Source organism: Stegostoma tigrinum, chromosome 39, assembly GCF_030684315.1.
Source record: "Stegostoma tigrinum isolate sSteTig4 chromosome 39, sSteTig4.hap1, whole genome shotgun sequence".
NCBI lineage: Eukaryota > Metazoa > Chordata > Chondrichthyes > Orectolobiformes > Stegostomatidae > Stegostoma > Stegostoma tigrinum.
This window is the reverse complement of record NC_081392.1, coordinates 21351206-21367508: the sequence shown is the minus strand read 5'-3', so window position 1 is coordinate 21367508 and position 16303 is coordinate 21351206. Positions and strand designations below refer to the sequence as shown.

General features: G+C 54.1%; 1 protein-coding gene across 6 annotated transcripts in view; it reads right to left on the bottom strand.

Annotated features, from left to right (window-relative positions):
* ercc2 (excision repair cross-complementation group 2) overlaps positions 1–16077 on the bottom strand; it is a 58562-nt gene extending 42485 nt beyond the window's left edge. For 2 of the 6 annotated variants that reach the window (XR_007246583.1, XR_009443038.1), the window contains exons 1-3: positions 15984–16077; positions 12707–12806; positions 10925–11002 (exon numbers count right to left, since the gene is read on the bottom strand). Coding sequence is in view for 3 of the 6 variants with exons in the window: in XM_048522214.1 (XP_048378171.1) it covers positions 10925–11002; positions 12707–12806; positions 15984–15988 (183 nt within the window). In the remaining 3 variants the exon portion in view is untranslated. Of the gene's footprint in view, positions 1–10924; positions 11003–12706; positions 12807–14307; positions 14643–15983 lie in introns of those variants that run through there. The other 4 variants (XR_007246582.2, XM_048522214.1, XM_048522215.2 and 1 more) reach the window with 3 other exon arrangements.
* Positions 16078–16303: the final 226 nt, after the last annotated feature.

Here is a 16303-nt window from a genome sequence, read left to right as displayed (position 1 = left end):
GCGTCACGGAGCTGCTCGGGACGAACCTCAACAAATACCACTGCATCCCCCTCCAGACCTCCTGCGCATAGGCACACTCCAGAAGGAGGTGATCGACAGTCTCGTCCCCCCCGCAGCCACCTCGAGGGCAGCGTGCGGTGGTGCAGAGATTCCGGGCATGCATAAAGGATCTCACTGGCAGAGCCCCTCTCACCGCCAGCCAAGCAATGTCCTTGTGCTTGTTTGAAAGTTCTGGCGATGAGGCATTCTGCCAAACGACTTTGGCAGTCTGCGTGGGGAACCACACGACGGGATCCACCCTCTCCTTTTCCCGAAGGGTCCTGAGGATACTACGTGCAGACCACTGCCTGACGGCCTTGTGGTCAAAGGTGTTTCCTTTCAAAAATTTCTCCACGAAGGACAGGTGGTACGGGACGGTCCAACTACTCGGAGCGTTCCGCGGCAACGAGGCCAGGCCCATCCTTCGCAACACCGGGGACAGGTAGAACCTCAGTAAGTAGTGACACTTGGTGTTTGCGTACTGAGGATCTACGCACAGCTTGATGCAGCCACACACAAAGGTAGCCGTCAGGGCGAGGGTGGCGTTCGGTACGCCCTTTCCCCCATTTCCCAGGTCTTTGTACATGGTGTCTCTGCGGTCCCGGTCCATCCTCGACCACCAAATGAAGTGGAAGATGGCCCGGTTAACCGCAGCGGCGCAGGTACAGGTAATAGGCCAGGCCTGCGCCACATACAACCGAACCGAAAGCCCCTCGCACCTGACAACCAGGTTCTTACCCGCGATGGAGAGGGACCGGAGCGTCCACCTGCCCAGCTTCTGCTTCAATTTGGCGATACGCTCCTCCCAAGTCTTAGTGCATGCCCCAGCTCCACCAAACCAAAAACACAGCACCTTCAGGTAGTCTGTCCTGACGGTGAAGGGGATGAAGGAGCAGTCGTCCCAGTTCCCGAAGAACATGGCCTCGCTCTTACCCCTATTGACTTTGGCACCCGAGGCCAGTTCAAACTGGCCGCAGATGTCCAACAGCCTACTCACCGACCGACGATCGGTGCAGAAGACGGCGACATCGTCCATGTACAGGGAGGTCTTGACCTGAAGGCCTCCGCTGCCTGGGATAGTCACGCCCTTCAGGCTCACGTCCTTCCTGATGGAGGCGGCGAAGGGCTCCACACAGCACACGAACAAGGCAGGAGAGAGCGGGCAGCCCTGCCTGACTCCAGATCTAACAGGAAAACTGTCTGATTCCCACCCGTTGATCGGGACTGCGCTAACGGTGTTGGCGTAGAGCAGCCGGATCCAATTGCGGATGCCCTCCCCGAACCCCAATTTGGAGAGGACGTCCCTCATGTAAGCATGAGAGACCCTGTCGAAGGCCTTCTCCTGGTCCAGGCTGACGAGGCAGGTGTCCACCCGCCTGTCCTGTACATAGGCATCGTATCCCTGATGAGCGCGAGGCTCTCAGCGATCTTCCTGCCCGGCACAGCACAGGTTTGGTCAGGGTGAATCACTGACTCCAGGACAGACCTGACCCGGTTGGCAATGACCTTGGCCAGGATTTTGTAGTCCACGTTCAAAAGTGAAATGGGACGCCAATTCATAATTTCTTCCCTCTCTCCCTTCTTCTTGTAAATGAGGCTGACGATGCCCTTCCTCATGGACTTGCACATTTCCCCTGCCCGAAGCGCACTATCGTACACCTCCAGCAGGTCCTGGCCGACCAGGCCCAACAGAGCCGAATACAGCTCGACCGGTAAGCCGTCGCTTCCGGGAGTCCTATTCCTCTGCAAGGACTTGAGGGCTCTGGCCAGCTCGTCCAGGGATATCGGCCGGTCCAGCCACTCCCTCATGCCGTCGTCTAAGACCTCCGTGATAGACGACAGGAACGACTCGGAGGCCGTGCTGTCCGTGGGCTTCGTGTCGTACAGTCCGGCATAGAAGGATCTGCTGATCCTCAAAACGTCGGGCCGAGACGACGTCACCGAGCCGTCGTCCTCCTTCAGCCGGCTAAGCACAGAGCTCTCTTTGTGCACCTTCTGAAAGAAGAAACGCGAGCACGTCTCGTCCTGCTCCACGGAGCGGACCCTGGACCGGAAGATTATCCTGGAGGCCTCCGCGGCGAAGAGCGAGGCTTGCTGGCCCCTCACCTCGCGGAGGTCCTCCGTGACATCGACCCCCATCAACTGCAGAAGGAGCAGGTTCTGCACCCTTTTCTGGAGTCGCGACAGCTTTCCCCGCCTCTCTCTTGCCTTCTGAACACCCTTGAGGACAAAGAACCTCTTGATGTTCTCCTTCACCGTCTGCCACCAGTCGCCTAGAGACTCAAAGAGGGGTTTCACGGTTCTCCAACCGGCGTACTCCCTCTTAAGCTCCTCAACGTTCTCTGGGGTCAACAGAGTCGTGTTGAGCTACCACGTCCCCTTGCCGGCCGGCTGGTCGTCCTGTAAGTGACAGTCGGCCAACAGGAGGCAGTGGTCAGAGAAGAACACCAGCTCGACACAGGTGGATCTGACCGAGAACGTCCGTGACACAAACAGGAAGTCTATCCTTGAGCGGATAGACCCGTCTGGCCGCGACCAGGTGTACCTCTGCTGCGCTCCGTCTGCAGGGGTGCTGAAGACGTCGAGCAGCTTGGCGTCCTTCACCGTGCCCATCAGGAATCTGAACGTGACGTCCAGTTGAATCCCCCCACCCGCTGTCCCCACGCCGGATCTTCCATCTGCATCAATGATGCAGTTGAAGTCTCCGCCTAGGATGACCGGCCTGGACGTAGCCAGCAGGGGTGGAAGCCGCTGCAGGACGGCCAACCGCTCACTCCGTACCACTGGGGCGTACACGTTGATCAGCCTCAGGGGAGCATTCCTGTAGGTGATGTCAGCCACTAGGAGGCGCACACCCCCCCCCACCTCCTCCTGAACTTGAGAGATGGTGAATTTGCGCCCCCGCAGCAGAATAGCCAGGCCCGAGGAGCGACAGTCGTTACCCCCCGACCAGATCGAAGGCCCACAGGTCCAGGCGCCGGACCATTTCCCGTACCTGCCGAGGTGCGGTATCCCGCACTCCTGCAGAAACAGGAGGTCCGCCTTGATGGTGGTCAGGTAGGCCAACGTGGACACACATCTCGCGGTTGACTTGACGCTGCGCACATTAACGCTCGCAATTCGTACCCCCATTGTGGGCAGTGACCGCAGTACCCTCCCCAAGTCCAAGGTCCAGCCCCTCCATCTGTCCCTTCATGCCCATTGCCCGGGCTAACTGCTGGACGCTCTCTGGGCTCAGGAAACCGTCCGTGCTGCCTTCCGGGTGGCATCCCCCCGTCAGGGGTGCGGAGGCAGGAGGGTCCGGCTCCGGGTCAGGCTGGGGACGTGCTGTTTCCTCCTTCCCGCCTGGAAGTTCCGGGGGATCCTCCAGTGCTCCAGCGGCACTTGACTGGGTGTCGGAGTGAGCCTCAGGACGCCTCCCGTCACCTGGAAGCGGGGTGCTGCTTTCCTTCCCCCTCGAGACATTTAACTTCTGCTTCGGGTGGGCCCTCTCCGAATCCTCCTCGTCAGAGGAGCTCTTATAGCCCCCCTGTAGCTGCCTCTTCCCGCCTGATTGTTGCGGTTCCTGGCCCGTCGACGCACCTTCCTCCCCGCTTTCCGGACTGTTGTCCACTCCCCTGGGTCGCCTGTCGCCGCCTCCATTGGCTCCGGGTTGTCGGGGGGGAATCGGAGCCTGCAGGGGTGCTTTGCTGGCCTCGGGCCCATCCTGCAGGGCTGGGCCCTCCTGCACGGCCTGGCCCTCCTGCACATTAGTGGGGTCCTTGCTGGGCCCTGGTGCCTTCCTCTCCTCCGGGGGGCTGGCCCCGCATTTCCCCTGCCGGTGACCTGGGCGTAGGTGGTACCCCACCGGGGGCATGCCCTATAGAAGTGGCGCGCTTCCCCGCAAAGGTTGCAGCTTCTCTCTCGTGGGCAATCCTTTGCAAGGTGTCCCTCCTCCCTGCAGTTCCTGCAGATGGTGGCTTTGCAGTCGGCCACCATGTGACCTGACCTACCACAGGCATGGCAGACTTTAGGTTGCCCTGCGTAGGTCAGGTAGCCCTTGCTCCCGCCGATCGCGAAGCTGGACGGTGGGTGTGCAACATTCCCGTCTGCGCCCATCCTCAGCGTCACCTTGACCTGCCTCTTACTCGTCCAGATGCCAAAGGGGTCCACGATGTCAGTTAGGTCCCCTTCCACCTTCACATACCTTCCGAGGAAGGTCAGGACATCAAATGCTGGCACATGCGGGTTGTACATGTGTACAGTCACCATACGGCTCCTCTGTGCTGGCATCACAAACAGTGGGACAGCGGTCAATACAGAGAGGGGGCCCTCACCTCCTTTCTCCTTGAAAACCTCCAGGAAGCACTCGCAAAGCTTGGCACTCCGGAAGGTCACATCGTAAAAACCCCCTCCGGGGAAATCCTGCAGGCAGTAAATGTCCGCAGCAGCAAACCCACAACAGTCCAACAGGACCCTCTTCACGAAGAAGGTGCGGTCCACAGGTGCACCCTCATCCACCTTCTTTACGGAAACACGGATGGTGTTCCGGACCCCCTGACCTGGGGCACGAGCACTTGCCGCAGCCATCGTTGCAGGTTGGCTGCTCCCCTGAACCAGCGTTAGGCCGAAGCCAGCATTAAGATCCACTGGTCGCAAGGGTGCACAGCCAACCCGACGTCCTCCTTTCACCTCCAAGACAGCACTCTCGTCCTCTCGGTCCACAAGAGAGTGGGCCTTTATTGTGTTCCAGATGTAAGCTGGTTCACTGAGCTGGAAGGTTTGTTCCCAGATGTTTTGTCACCATTCTAGGTAACATCGTCAGTAAGCCTCCGACGAAGCGCTGGTGTTAACTCCCGCTTTCTATTTATCTGGTTAGGTTTCCTTGGGTTGGTGATGTCATTTCCTGCATTGGTGATGCCATTTCCTGTTCTTTTTCTCAGGGGATGGTGGATTGGCTCCAAATCAATGTGTTTGTTGATGGAGTTCCGGTTGGAATGCCATGCTTCTAGGAATTCTTGTGCGTGTCTCTGTTTGGCTTGTCCTAGGATGGATGTGTTGTCCCAATCAAAGTGGTGTCCTTCCTCATCTGTATGTAAGGATACCAGTGATAGTGGGTCATGTCGTTTTGTGGCTAGTTGATGTTCAACCGGAACTCCATCAACAAACACATTGGCTCCAAATCAATCTACCATCCCCTGAGAAAAAGAACAGGAAATGACATCACCAACCCAAGGAAACCTAACCAGATAAATAGAAAGCGGGACATAACACCAGCGCTTCGTTGGAGGCTCGCTGATGATGTTACCTCGAATGGTGATGAAACATCTGGGAACAAACCGGCAAGCTCAGTGAACTAGCTTACATCTCGAACACAATAAAGACCCACTCTCTTGTGGACCGAGAGGACGAGAGTGCTGTCTTGGAGGTGAAAGGAGGACGTCGGGTTGGCTGTGCACCCTTGCGACCAGTGGATCTTAATGCTGGCTTCGGCCTAACGCTGGTTCAGGGGAGCAGCCAACCTGCAACGATGGCTGCGGCAAGTGCTCGTGCCCCAGGTCAGGGGGTCCGGAACACCATCCGTGTTTCTGTAAAGAAGGTGGATGAAGGTGCACCTGTGGACCGCACCTTCTTCGTGAAGAGGGTCCTGTTGGACTGCTGTGGGTTTGCTGCTGCGGACATTTACCGCCTGCAGGATTTCCCCGGAAGAGGTTTTTACGACGTGACCTTCCGGAGTGCCAAGCTTTGCGAGCGCTTCCTGGAGGTTTAAGGAGAAAGGAGGTGAGGGCCTCCTCACTGTATTGACCGCTGTCCCACTGTTTGTGATGCCAGCACAGAGGAGCCGTATGGTGACTGTACACATGTACAACCCGCATGTGCCAGCAGTTGATGTCCTGACCTTCCTCGGAAGGTCTGTGAAGGTGGAAGGGGACCTAACTGACATCGTGGACCCCTTTGGCATCTGGACGAGTAAGAGGCAGGTCAAGGTGACGCTGAGGATGGGCGCAGACGGGAATGTCGCACACCCACCGTCCAGCTTCGCGATCGGCGGGAGCAGGGGCTACCTGACCTATGCAGGGCAACCTAAAGTCTGCCATGCCTGTGGTAGGTCAGGTCACATGGCGACCGACTGCAAAGCCACCATCTGCAGGAACTGCAGGGAGGAGGGACACCTTGCAAAGGATTGCCCACGAGAGAGAAGCTGCAACCTTTGCGGGGAAGCGCGCCACTTCTATAGGGCATGCCCGCGGCGGGGTACCACCTACGCCCAGGTCGCCGGCAGGGGAAATGCGGGGCCAGCCCCCACCGGAGGAGAGGAAGGCACCAGGGCCAAGCAAGGACCACACTAATGTGCAGGAGGGCCAGGCCGTGCAGGAGGGCTCAGCCCTGCAGGATGGGCCCGAGGCCAGCAAAGCACCCCTGCAGGCTCCGCTCCCCCCCGACAACCCGGAGCCAATGGAGGCGGCGACAGGCGACCCAGGGGAGTGGACAACAGTCCGGAAAGCGAGGAGGAAGGTGCGTCGACGGGCCCAGGAACCGCAAAAATCAGGCGGGAAGAGGCAGCTACAGGGGGGCTATAAGAGCTCCTCTGACGAGGAGGATTTGGAGAGGGCCCACCCGAAGCAGAAGTTAAAGGTCTCGAGGGGGAAGGAAAGCAGCACCCCGCTTCCAGGTGACGGGAGGCGTCCTGAACCTCACTCCTACACCCAGTCAAGTGCCGCTGGAGCACTGGACGGCCCCCCGGAACTTCCAGGCGGGAAGGAGGAAACAGCGCGTCCCCAGCCTGACCTGGAGCCGGACCCTCCTGCCTCCGCACCCCTGACTGGGGGATGCCACCCGGAAGGCAGCACGGACGGTTTCCTGAGCCCGGAGAGCGTCCAGCAGTTAGCCCCGGCTATGGGCATGAAGGGACAGATGGAGGGGCTGGACCTTGGACTTGGGGAGGGTACTGCGGTCACTGCCCACAATGGGGGTACGAGTTGCGAGCATTAATGTGCGCAGCGTCAAGTCAACCGTGAGATGTGTGTCCACGTTGGCCTACCTGACCACCATCAAGGCGGACCTCCTGTTTCTGCAGGAGTGCGGGATACCGCACCTCGGCAGGTACGGGAAATGGTCCGGCGCCTGGACCTGTGGGCCTTCGATCTGGGCGGGGGGGTAACGACTGTCGCTCCTCAGGCCTGGCTATTCTGCTGCGGGGTCGCAACTTCACCATCTCTCAAGTTCAGGAGGTGGTGGGGGGGGCGCCTCCTAGAGGCTGACATCACCTACAGGAATGCTCCCCTGAGGCTGATCAACGTGTACGCCCCAGCGGTACGGAGTGAGCGGTTGGCCGTCCTGCAGCGGCTTCCACCCCTGCTGGCTACGTCCAGGCCGGTCATCCTAGGCGGAGACTTCAACTGCATCATTGATGCAGATGGAAGATCCGGCGTGGGGACAGCGGGTGGGGGGAGTCAACTGGACGTCACGTCCAGATTCCTGATGGGCACGGTGAAGGACGCCAAGCTGCTCGACGTCTTCAGCACCCCTGCAGACGGAGCGCAGCAGAGGTACACCTGGTCGCGGCCAGACGGGTCTATCTGCTCAAGGATAGACTTCCTGTTTGTGTCACGGACGTTCTCGGTCAGGTCCACCGGCGTCGAGCCGGTGTTCTTCTCTGACCACTGCCTCCTGTTGGCCGACTGTCACTTACAGGACGACCAGCCGGCCGGCAAGGGGACGTGGTAGCTCAACACGACTCTGTTGACCCCAGAGAACGTCGAGGAGCTCAAGAGGGAGTACACCGGTTGGAGAACCGTGAAACCCCTCTTTGAGTCTCCAGGCGACTGGTGGGAGATGGTGAAGGAGAACATCAAGAGGTTCTTTGTCCTCAAGGGTGTTCAGAAGGCTAGAGAGAGGCGGGGAAAGCTGTCGCGACTCCAGAAAAGGGTGCAGAACCTGCTCCTTCTGCAGTTGATGGGGATCGATGTCACGGAGGACCTCCGCGAGGTGAGGGGCCAGCAAGCCTCGCTCTTCACCGCGGAGGCCTCCCAGATAATCTTCCGGTCCAGGGTCCGCTCCGTGGAGCAGGACGAGACGTGCTCGCGTTTCTTCTTTCAGAAGGTGCACAAAGAGAGCTCTGTGCTTAGCCGGCTGAAGGAGGACGACGGCTCGGTGACGTCCTCTCGGCCCGACGTTTTGAGGATCAGCAGATCCTTCTATGCCGGACTGTACGACACGAAGCCCACGGACAGCACGGCCTCCGAGTCGTTCCTGTCGTCTATCACGGAGGTCTTAGACGACGGCACGAGGGAGTGGCTGGACCGGCCGATATCCCTGGACGAGCTGGCCAGAGCCCTCAAGTCCCTGCGGAGGAATAGGACTCCCGGAAGCGACGGCTTACCGGTCGAGCTGTATTCCGCTCTGTGGGGCCTGGTCGGCCAGGACCTGCTGGAGGTGTACGATAGTGCGCTTCGGGCAGGGGAAACGTGCAAGTCCATGAAGAAGGGCATCATCACCCTCATTTACAAGAGGAAGGGGGAGAGGAAAGAAATTACGAATTGGCGTCCCATTTCACTTTTGAACGTGGACTACAAAATCCTGGCCAAGGTCATTGCCAACCGGGTTAGGTCTGTCCTGGAGTCAGTGATTCACCCTGACCAAACCTGTGCTGTGCCGGGCAGGAAGATCGCTGAGAGCCTCGCGCTCATCAGGGATACGATCGCCTACATACAGGACAGGCGGGTGGACACCTGCCTCGTCAGCCTGGACCAGGAGAAGGCCTTCGACAGGGTCTCTCATGCTTACATGAGGGACGTCCTCTCCAAATTGGGGTTCGGGGAGGGCATCCGCAATTGGATCCGGCTGCTCTACGCCAACATCGTTAGCGCGGTCTCGATCAACGGGTGGGAATCAGACAGTTTTCCTGTTAGATCTGGAGTCAGGCAGGGCTGCCCGCTCTCTCCTGCCTTGTTCGTGTGCTGTGTGGAGCCCTTCGCCGCCTCCATCAGGAAGGACGTGAGCCTGAAGGGCGTGACTATCCCAGGCAGCGGAGGCCTTCAGGTCAAGACCTCCCTGTACATGGACGATGTCGCCGTCTTCTGCACCGATCGTCGGTCGGTGAGTAGGCTGTTGGACATCTGCGGCCAGTTTGAACTGGCCTCGGGTGCCAAAGTCAATAGGGGTAAGAGCGAGGCCATGTTCTTCGGGAACTGGGACGACTGCTCCTTCATCCCCTTCACCGTCAGGACAGACTACCTGAAGGTGCTGGGTGTTTGGTTTGGTGGAGCTGGGGCATGCACTAAGACTTGGGAGGAGCGTATCGCCAAATTGAAGCAGAAGCTGGGCAGGTGGACGCTCCGGTCCCTCTCCATCGCGGGTAAGAACCTGGTTGTCAGGTGCGAGGGGCTTTCGGTACTGTTGCATGTGGTGCAGGCCTGGCCTATTACCTGGACCTGCGCCGCTGCGGTCACCCGGGCCATCTTCCACTTCATTTGGGGGTCGAGGATGGACCGGTCCGCAGAGACACCATGTACAAAGACCTGGGAAATGGGGGAAAGGGCGTACCGAACGCCACCCTCGCCCTGACGGCTACCTTTGTGTGCGGCTGCATCAAGCTGTGCGTAGATCCTCAGTATGCAAACACCAAGTGTCACTACTTACTGAGGTTCTACCTGTCCCCAGTGTTGCGAAGGATGGGCCTGGCCTCGTTGCCGCGGAACGCTCCGAGTAGTTGGACCGTTCCGTACCACCTGTCCTTCGTGGAGAAATTTTTGAAAGGAAACACCTTTGACCACAAGGCCATCAGGCAGTGGTCAGCACGTAGTATCCTCAGGACCCTTCGGGAAAAGGAGAGGGTGGTTCCCGTCGTGTGGTTCCCCACGCATTCTGCCAAAGTCGTTTGGCAGAATGCCTCATCGCCAGAACTTTCAAACAAGCACAAGGACATTGCTTGGCTGGCAGTGAGAGGGGCTCTGCCAGTGAGATCCTTTATGCATGCCCGGAATCTCTGCACCACTGCACGCTGCCCTCGAGGTGGCTGCGGGGGGGACGAGACTGTCGATCACCTCCTTCTGGAGTGTGCCTATGTGCAGGAGGTCTGGAGGGGCATGCAGAGAGCAGGTGGGACTTGAGCCTGGTCCTCTTGATTCATAGGCAGGGGCAGTACCTCTGCACTCCAAGAACCTTCAAGGTTAGCTTAAATAAGGAGAGTATGAGAAGGCTCAAGTGGTCTGTAACCACTAACATGGATCATTTGGACTGAAAGGCCTGTTTGTGATCTGTACATTTCAACAATTCTATGCAATGCTTGCTGATGCAGTGATTACTGATATCTAAAAATTGGTGGTTTTCGTCAATTCAGATAATTACTGTGACCCTCAGGGAAAGTTTCCATTTTGATTAGGAAACTTACTCACGTGGATTTCTCAGCATATGAGTTTAGAAATGCTCAAAATGAGACAGGGCCCAGCTGGCGCCTTCCCCAACTGGTCAGGGGGTCAACTGGAACTGTGCGGGGTGACGACTGCCGGGGCGGTTTCTTTGCTTTGTTTTTTTTTCTGTTTTTTTTTCCTTTAGTTGGTGTACGTACCCCCGGGTATCCCGGAGTGGATTGCATGACTGGGTAGGTGTATAAATGTTTTTTTTTTGTACATTCTACGAATAAAGTATATTTTTTCAAATAAAAAAAAGTGACGAAACGTCTGAAAACGAACCTTCCAGCTCAGCGAGCAAACTCACATCCAGAACCTCAACCTGAGCTACAAATCTTCTCAAAACTTGCTAAAAGGGTCTGTCTCCATGCTGTGTGACTCTATGACTCATTTATCTCAGCCTTATATGCATTTAATTGAAATTCATGTGGAAATGCAACTTAACCCTTCCCTCCCTGACCCACTCAGCCCTGTGAAGAAAGCATTGTTCTCACCATCTGATAGGCCACAATCAGTGAAAGCAGTGACACAGTCTTCCCTGTGCCCGATGGCATTTCCAAGACCCCATGTCCCTAAAATACAGGAAGTGACAGCAAGTTTGAAACAATCAGACACAATCAGCAAACATCATCAGCCAAACAGGCTGTCAAACATGAAAAACAAATGCTGGTTCAACAGCAATTCAATTCTAAAATTCTCATCCTCATGCTCAATTCCTTTCACCATGACACCTCTCCCAATCTGCAGCCTTGTGCTTTTGAACAAATTGAAAAAAGTCACAGTCTAATAAAGGATTTAATAACACATGAGGACTGAATCTATCTCACGCCTCCCAGTTTATTATATATCTATGAAGGGGAAATCAAGTTTGACAAACCTGCTGAACTTATTGAAGTATGTACCTAAAGAATACATGGGGCAGAACCATTAGATATGGTATATTTAATTTCCAGAAAGCTTTCAATAATGTTCCACACAACAGGTTATTATGCAAACAAAAACAGATTCAAGAACAGCTTTTTCCCCCACTCGTCAGAATTTTGAATGGATTGCTTTAATGTTAATGTTGATCTCTCTCTCCACCTTCTCAGCAGCTGTAACACTGTATCCCACACTGTCTTGTTATCCTGATGCGCTTGCACAGTACTGCCTGCCTGTATAGCACGTAAGACAACAGTTTTCACTGTACCTTTGTATACATACTGTAATAATAAGCCAAAAATTAAAACACATGGTGATAATAATCTGGGCATGGATTCAAATTTGGTTCAGAAACAGAGTACGTATAAAGGTGGTAACAAGTGGTTACAACAAGGATCAGTGGTTTGCCTCCAGTTTTTCACAATATCCAACAATTTAGATAAAAGAATCAAATGTAATATTTCTAAATTTGCTGACAACACCAAACTAGGTAGGACTGAAAGTGGTGAGGTGTGTGTAAAGTGGCTTTAGGACGATTTGGGCAAAGAACAGATGCAGTCTAATGTGATTAAATGTGATGTCATTCTTTTAAGAAAAACAGAATGGCAAAGTAGCATTTAAACAGAATAGGCTGGAGAAGATTAATGTACAAAGGACCTGGGTGTCCTTATAAACTGGTGATTGAAAGTAAGCGTACTGACGTAGCAGGCATTTAGGCAAGTAAACTGTATGTTGGCCTTTATTGTACAAGAGTCTGACAACAGGAGCAAAGAAATCTCGCTGCAAATGTACAAGGCCTTAACAAGACTGTGCCTGGAGCCGTGTGTGCAGTATTGGTCGTCCTACTTAAGAGAACATATCATTGCCGCAGAAGGAGAGCAGTGAATATTTAACGGATTAATTCCTTGTGGATGGTTAGTTTGTCATACAAGGCAAGATTGGGTCGACTGCACCTGCATTTACTAGGGCTAAGGGCTATAATAGAAGAGCTCACTGAGCAGTACAGAATTATGAGAGGGCCGGACAGAGAGTGCGGGGATGATGATTCGTCACGGCCAGGCTTTTGGGGGTTGCGCATGCGCGTGCAGGGCGAGGAGGGAGGAAGAAGGGTCCCAGCCTGAAACGTCAGCTTTCCTGCTCCTCCTTTCCTGCTGCCTGGCCTGCTGTGTTTCTCCAGCTCCAAACTGTTATCTCTGACTCCAGCATCAACCGTTCTTACTATCACTGGTCGGGTAATTATCTCTATTTGAATAATCTCTGATCTTTCGCCTCTCCCACTCTGTGACCTCAGAGCCTTCAATCTGCCTTTTCATTACAGTTGAGGATTAAAATTTGAGCATTCTGTAACAAGTTACCTTAGCATCAAGAATCCTCTTCAGCTCCAACATGTAGGAATACTGCTCAGGGTAGATGAAATCATAAGGAAAATGCACCAATAATCCATCAATATTCAATCTGAGGAAACAGAGAAAAACATTGCCATCTCGATGCTGATTACAGTGTATTTTAATTCATAAATACTGCTTTAAGATTTTGAAACATTTTATTTTGTCCTGGAATCAACCTAGTGACCCTTCTCTGGACTGCCTCCAGTGCCAGTGTACCATTCCTCAGATAAAGAGGTGCAAAAATCTTCAATGTTTCAGGTATGTCCTGTCTAGTTATTTGTACAGTTTTAGCAGGCTTTCCATTTTGATATACTCCATCCCCTTTGGAATAAAGACCAACAAACCATTTGCCTTCCCTATAACCTACTAAATTGTAAATTAGTATTTTATGAATATGTACAAGGATATTCACGTGTTACAGCTTTCTGCTGTCCTTCTCCGTCTGAGTAACATTCAGCCTTTTTATTTTTCTTGCTAAAATGTATTCTCTTATGTTTTCCCATATTAAGCTACATCTTCCAAGTTTTACCCATATATTTAGCTTGTCCACATCCTTCTATAGCATCTAATCATCACTCACCCTTCCACCTAATTTGTGTCATCTCCAAGCTCAGCGACAGTACATACAGCATGGGGTTAGATAACAGAATAAATTTCTTCTGCTTAGTAAACACAAAGTAAAGCATCTTCTACACTGTCTTCATCAAACAGTCCCAAGGCAGGTACAACACAGAGTTAAATAAAGAGTAAAGCTGTCTCTACTCTTTTAAACTGAAAGTAAACCAAGTAAGGCTCCCCTGACACTTCCCCTATTAAAAAGCTCTTTTAACAGGTACATCATTGGGTTGATGCAGAGCCTTTTAAACGGAAATTGAGGCTCCCTTTACACTGTACATTCCAAGCACTCCAAGGACAGGGGCATCACAGGATTAGAAACAGAATAACGCTTCCTCTACTCCTTTAAACAGCTAGTAAAATGTCTCTCGAACTATCTCCATCAAACACTCCCAGGCACAGCATGGGGTTAAATTCTGAGTTAAAGTGCCTGCTATCTTCTCTTTTAAACTGAAAGGAAACTTTCCTCTACATTGTCTCCATCAAACACATGCAAGACTAGAGGGTTAGACACAAAACAATTCTCTATCTACTGTTTTAAACAGAAAGTAAATGTCCCTCAACAATGTCCCAGTCAAAAAACCTCAGGGCAGGGCTAGCACCCAGTTAGAGAGAGAATAAAGCTTGTTCTAAACTATCCCGATAAGTATTTCCAATTTGCATCCAAGTTGTATTTCAGTTAATGTCACATGAAACATCAACAGACAATAGACAATAGGTGCTGGAGTGGGCCATTCAGCCCTTCGGGCCAGCACCACCATTCATTATGATCATGGCTGATCATCCACAATCAGTATCCTGTTCCTGCCTTATCCCCATAACCCTTGATTCCACTACCTTTAAGAGATCTGTCTATCTCGTTCTTGAAAGCAACTTATCAAAAAACCTGTAACATTGAGAATTTGAGAACATTGTTGTATCAAGTGACTGAGAATAAAGGAATGGAACTCAACAACAATCTCCTTGCAGACAGGCCACACGTGGATGTGAAGGTTATATAACTGGCAAAGGGTTCAGTCAGCAGTGAAGGTACCACCTCAGCAATTATTCACTGGGGTCCAGGGCCCCAATTTATGCAGAACCGGCTCCCATTTCTCCCCATCCCCTGAAGCTCCACTTCTCTCTTGCTGTAACTCCTCTTGTTCCTTCAGTTCTCCCCTTCATCTCTCAATCCGTGTTCCTCCTCACTCCCTCATTTCTCAATCCGTGTTCCTCCTCACTCCCTCATCTCTCAATCCGTGTTCCTCCTCACTCCCTCATCTCTCAATCCGTGTTCCTCCTCACTCCCTCATCTCTCCCTCCCTCCCTGTTCCTCCTCATTCCCTCATCTCTCCCTCCCTCCCTGTTCCTCCTCATTCCCTCATCTCTCCGTCCCTCCCTCTCTGTTCCTCCTCACTCCCTCATCTGTCCGTCCCTCCCTCCCTGTTCCTCCTCACTCCCTCATCTCTCCCTCCCTCCCTGTTCCTCCTCACTCCCTCATCTCTCCCTCCCTCCCTGTTCCTCCTCACTCCCTCATCTCTCCCTCCCACCCTGTGCCTCCTCACTCCCTCATCTCTCCCTCCCTCCCTCCCTGTTCCTCCTCACTCCCTCATCTCTCCCTCCCTGTTCCTCCTCACTCCCTCATCTCTCCCTCCCTCCCTGTTCCTCCTCACTCCCTCATCTCTCCCTCCCTCCCTGTTCCTCCTCACTCCCTCATCTCTCCCTCCCTCCCTGTTCCTCCTCACTCCCTCCCTCCCTGTTCCTCCTCACTCCCTCCCTCCCTGTTCCTCCTCACTCCCTCCCTCCCTCCCTGTTCCTCCTCACTCCCTCCCTCCCTCCCTGTTCCTCCTCACTCCCTCATCTCTCCCTCCCTGTTCCTCCTCACTCCCTCATCTCTCCCTCCCTCCCTGTTCCTCCTCACTCCCTCATCTCTCCCTCCCTCCCTGTTCCTCCTCACTCCCTCATCTCTCCCTCCCTCCCTGTTCCTCCTCACTCCCTCATCTCTCCCTCCCTCCCTGTTCCTCCTCACTCCCTCATCTCTCCCTCCCTCCATCCCTGTTCCTCCTCATTCCCTCATCTCTCCCTCCCTCCATCCCTGTTCCTCCTCATTCCCTCCCTCCCTGTTCCTCCTCACTCCCTCATCTCTCCCTCCCTCCCTGTTCCTCCTCACTCCCTCATCTCTCCCTCCCTCCCTGTTCCTCCTCACTCCCTCCCTCCCTGTTCCTCCTCACTCCCTCCCTCCCTGTTCCTCCTCACTCCCTCCCTCCCTGTTCCTCCTCACTCCCTCCCTCCCTGTTCCTCCTCACTCCCTCATCTCTCCCTCCCTGTTCCTCCTCACTCCCTCCCTGTTCCTCATCTCTCCCTCCCTGTTCCTCCTCACTCCCTCATCTCTCCCTCCCTGTTCCTCATCACTCCCTCCCTCCCTGTTCCTCATCACTCCCTCCCTCCCTGTTCCTCATCACTCCCTCCCTCCCTGTTCCTCATCTCTCCCTCCCTGTTCCTCCTCACACTCTCCCTCCCTGTTCCTCCTCACTCCCTCATCTCTCCAGCCCTCACTCTCTGTTCCTCCTCACTCCCTCCCTGTTCCTCATCTCTCCCTCTCTGTTCCTCCTCACTCCCTCATCTCTCCTTCCCTCTCTCCCTCATTCACCTCATTTTCACCGCTTCAGTTCCACGTCCCGCCCTCTCCAGTCTCCACCAATCACAGATCCACTTTCCCAGTCTTTGCTCTCCACTGGTTGCATTGTCTGTCCATCTGTTCCCTTCCCACCTCCTGCAGCCTTTTGCAATCGAACACCGCTCCGACGGCCAGGTAGAGGAGTTGGGCGTCGATAGCTCTGAAGGATAGATGGAGTAGCTCCTCCTTCTTGCACTAAGAACACATTCACATTGACTGTAACTGCAGAGAGCTCTGACCCACATTATTCTCATCACACACAGGCCACTTTATTTCAGGAAATCATCCATCTT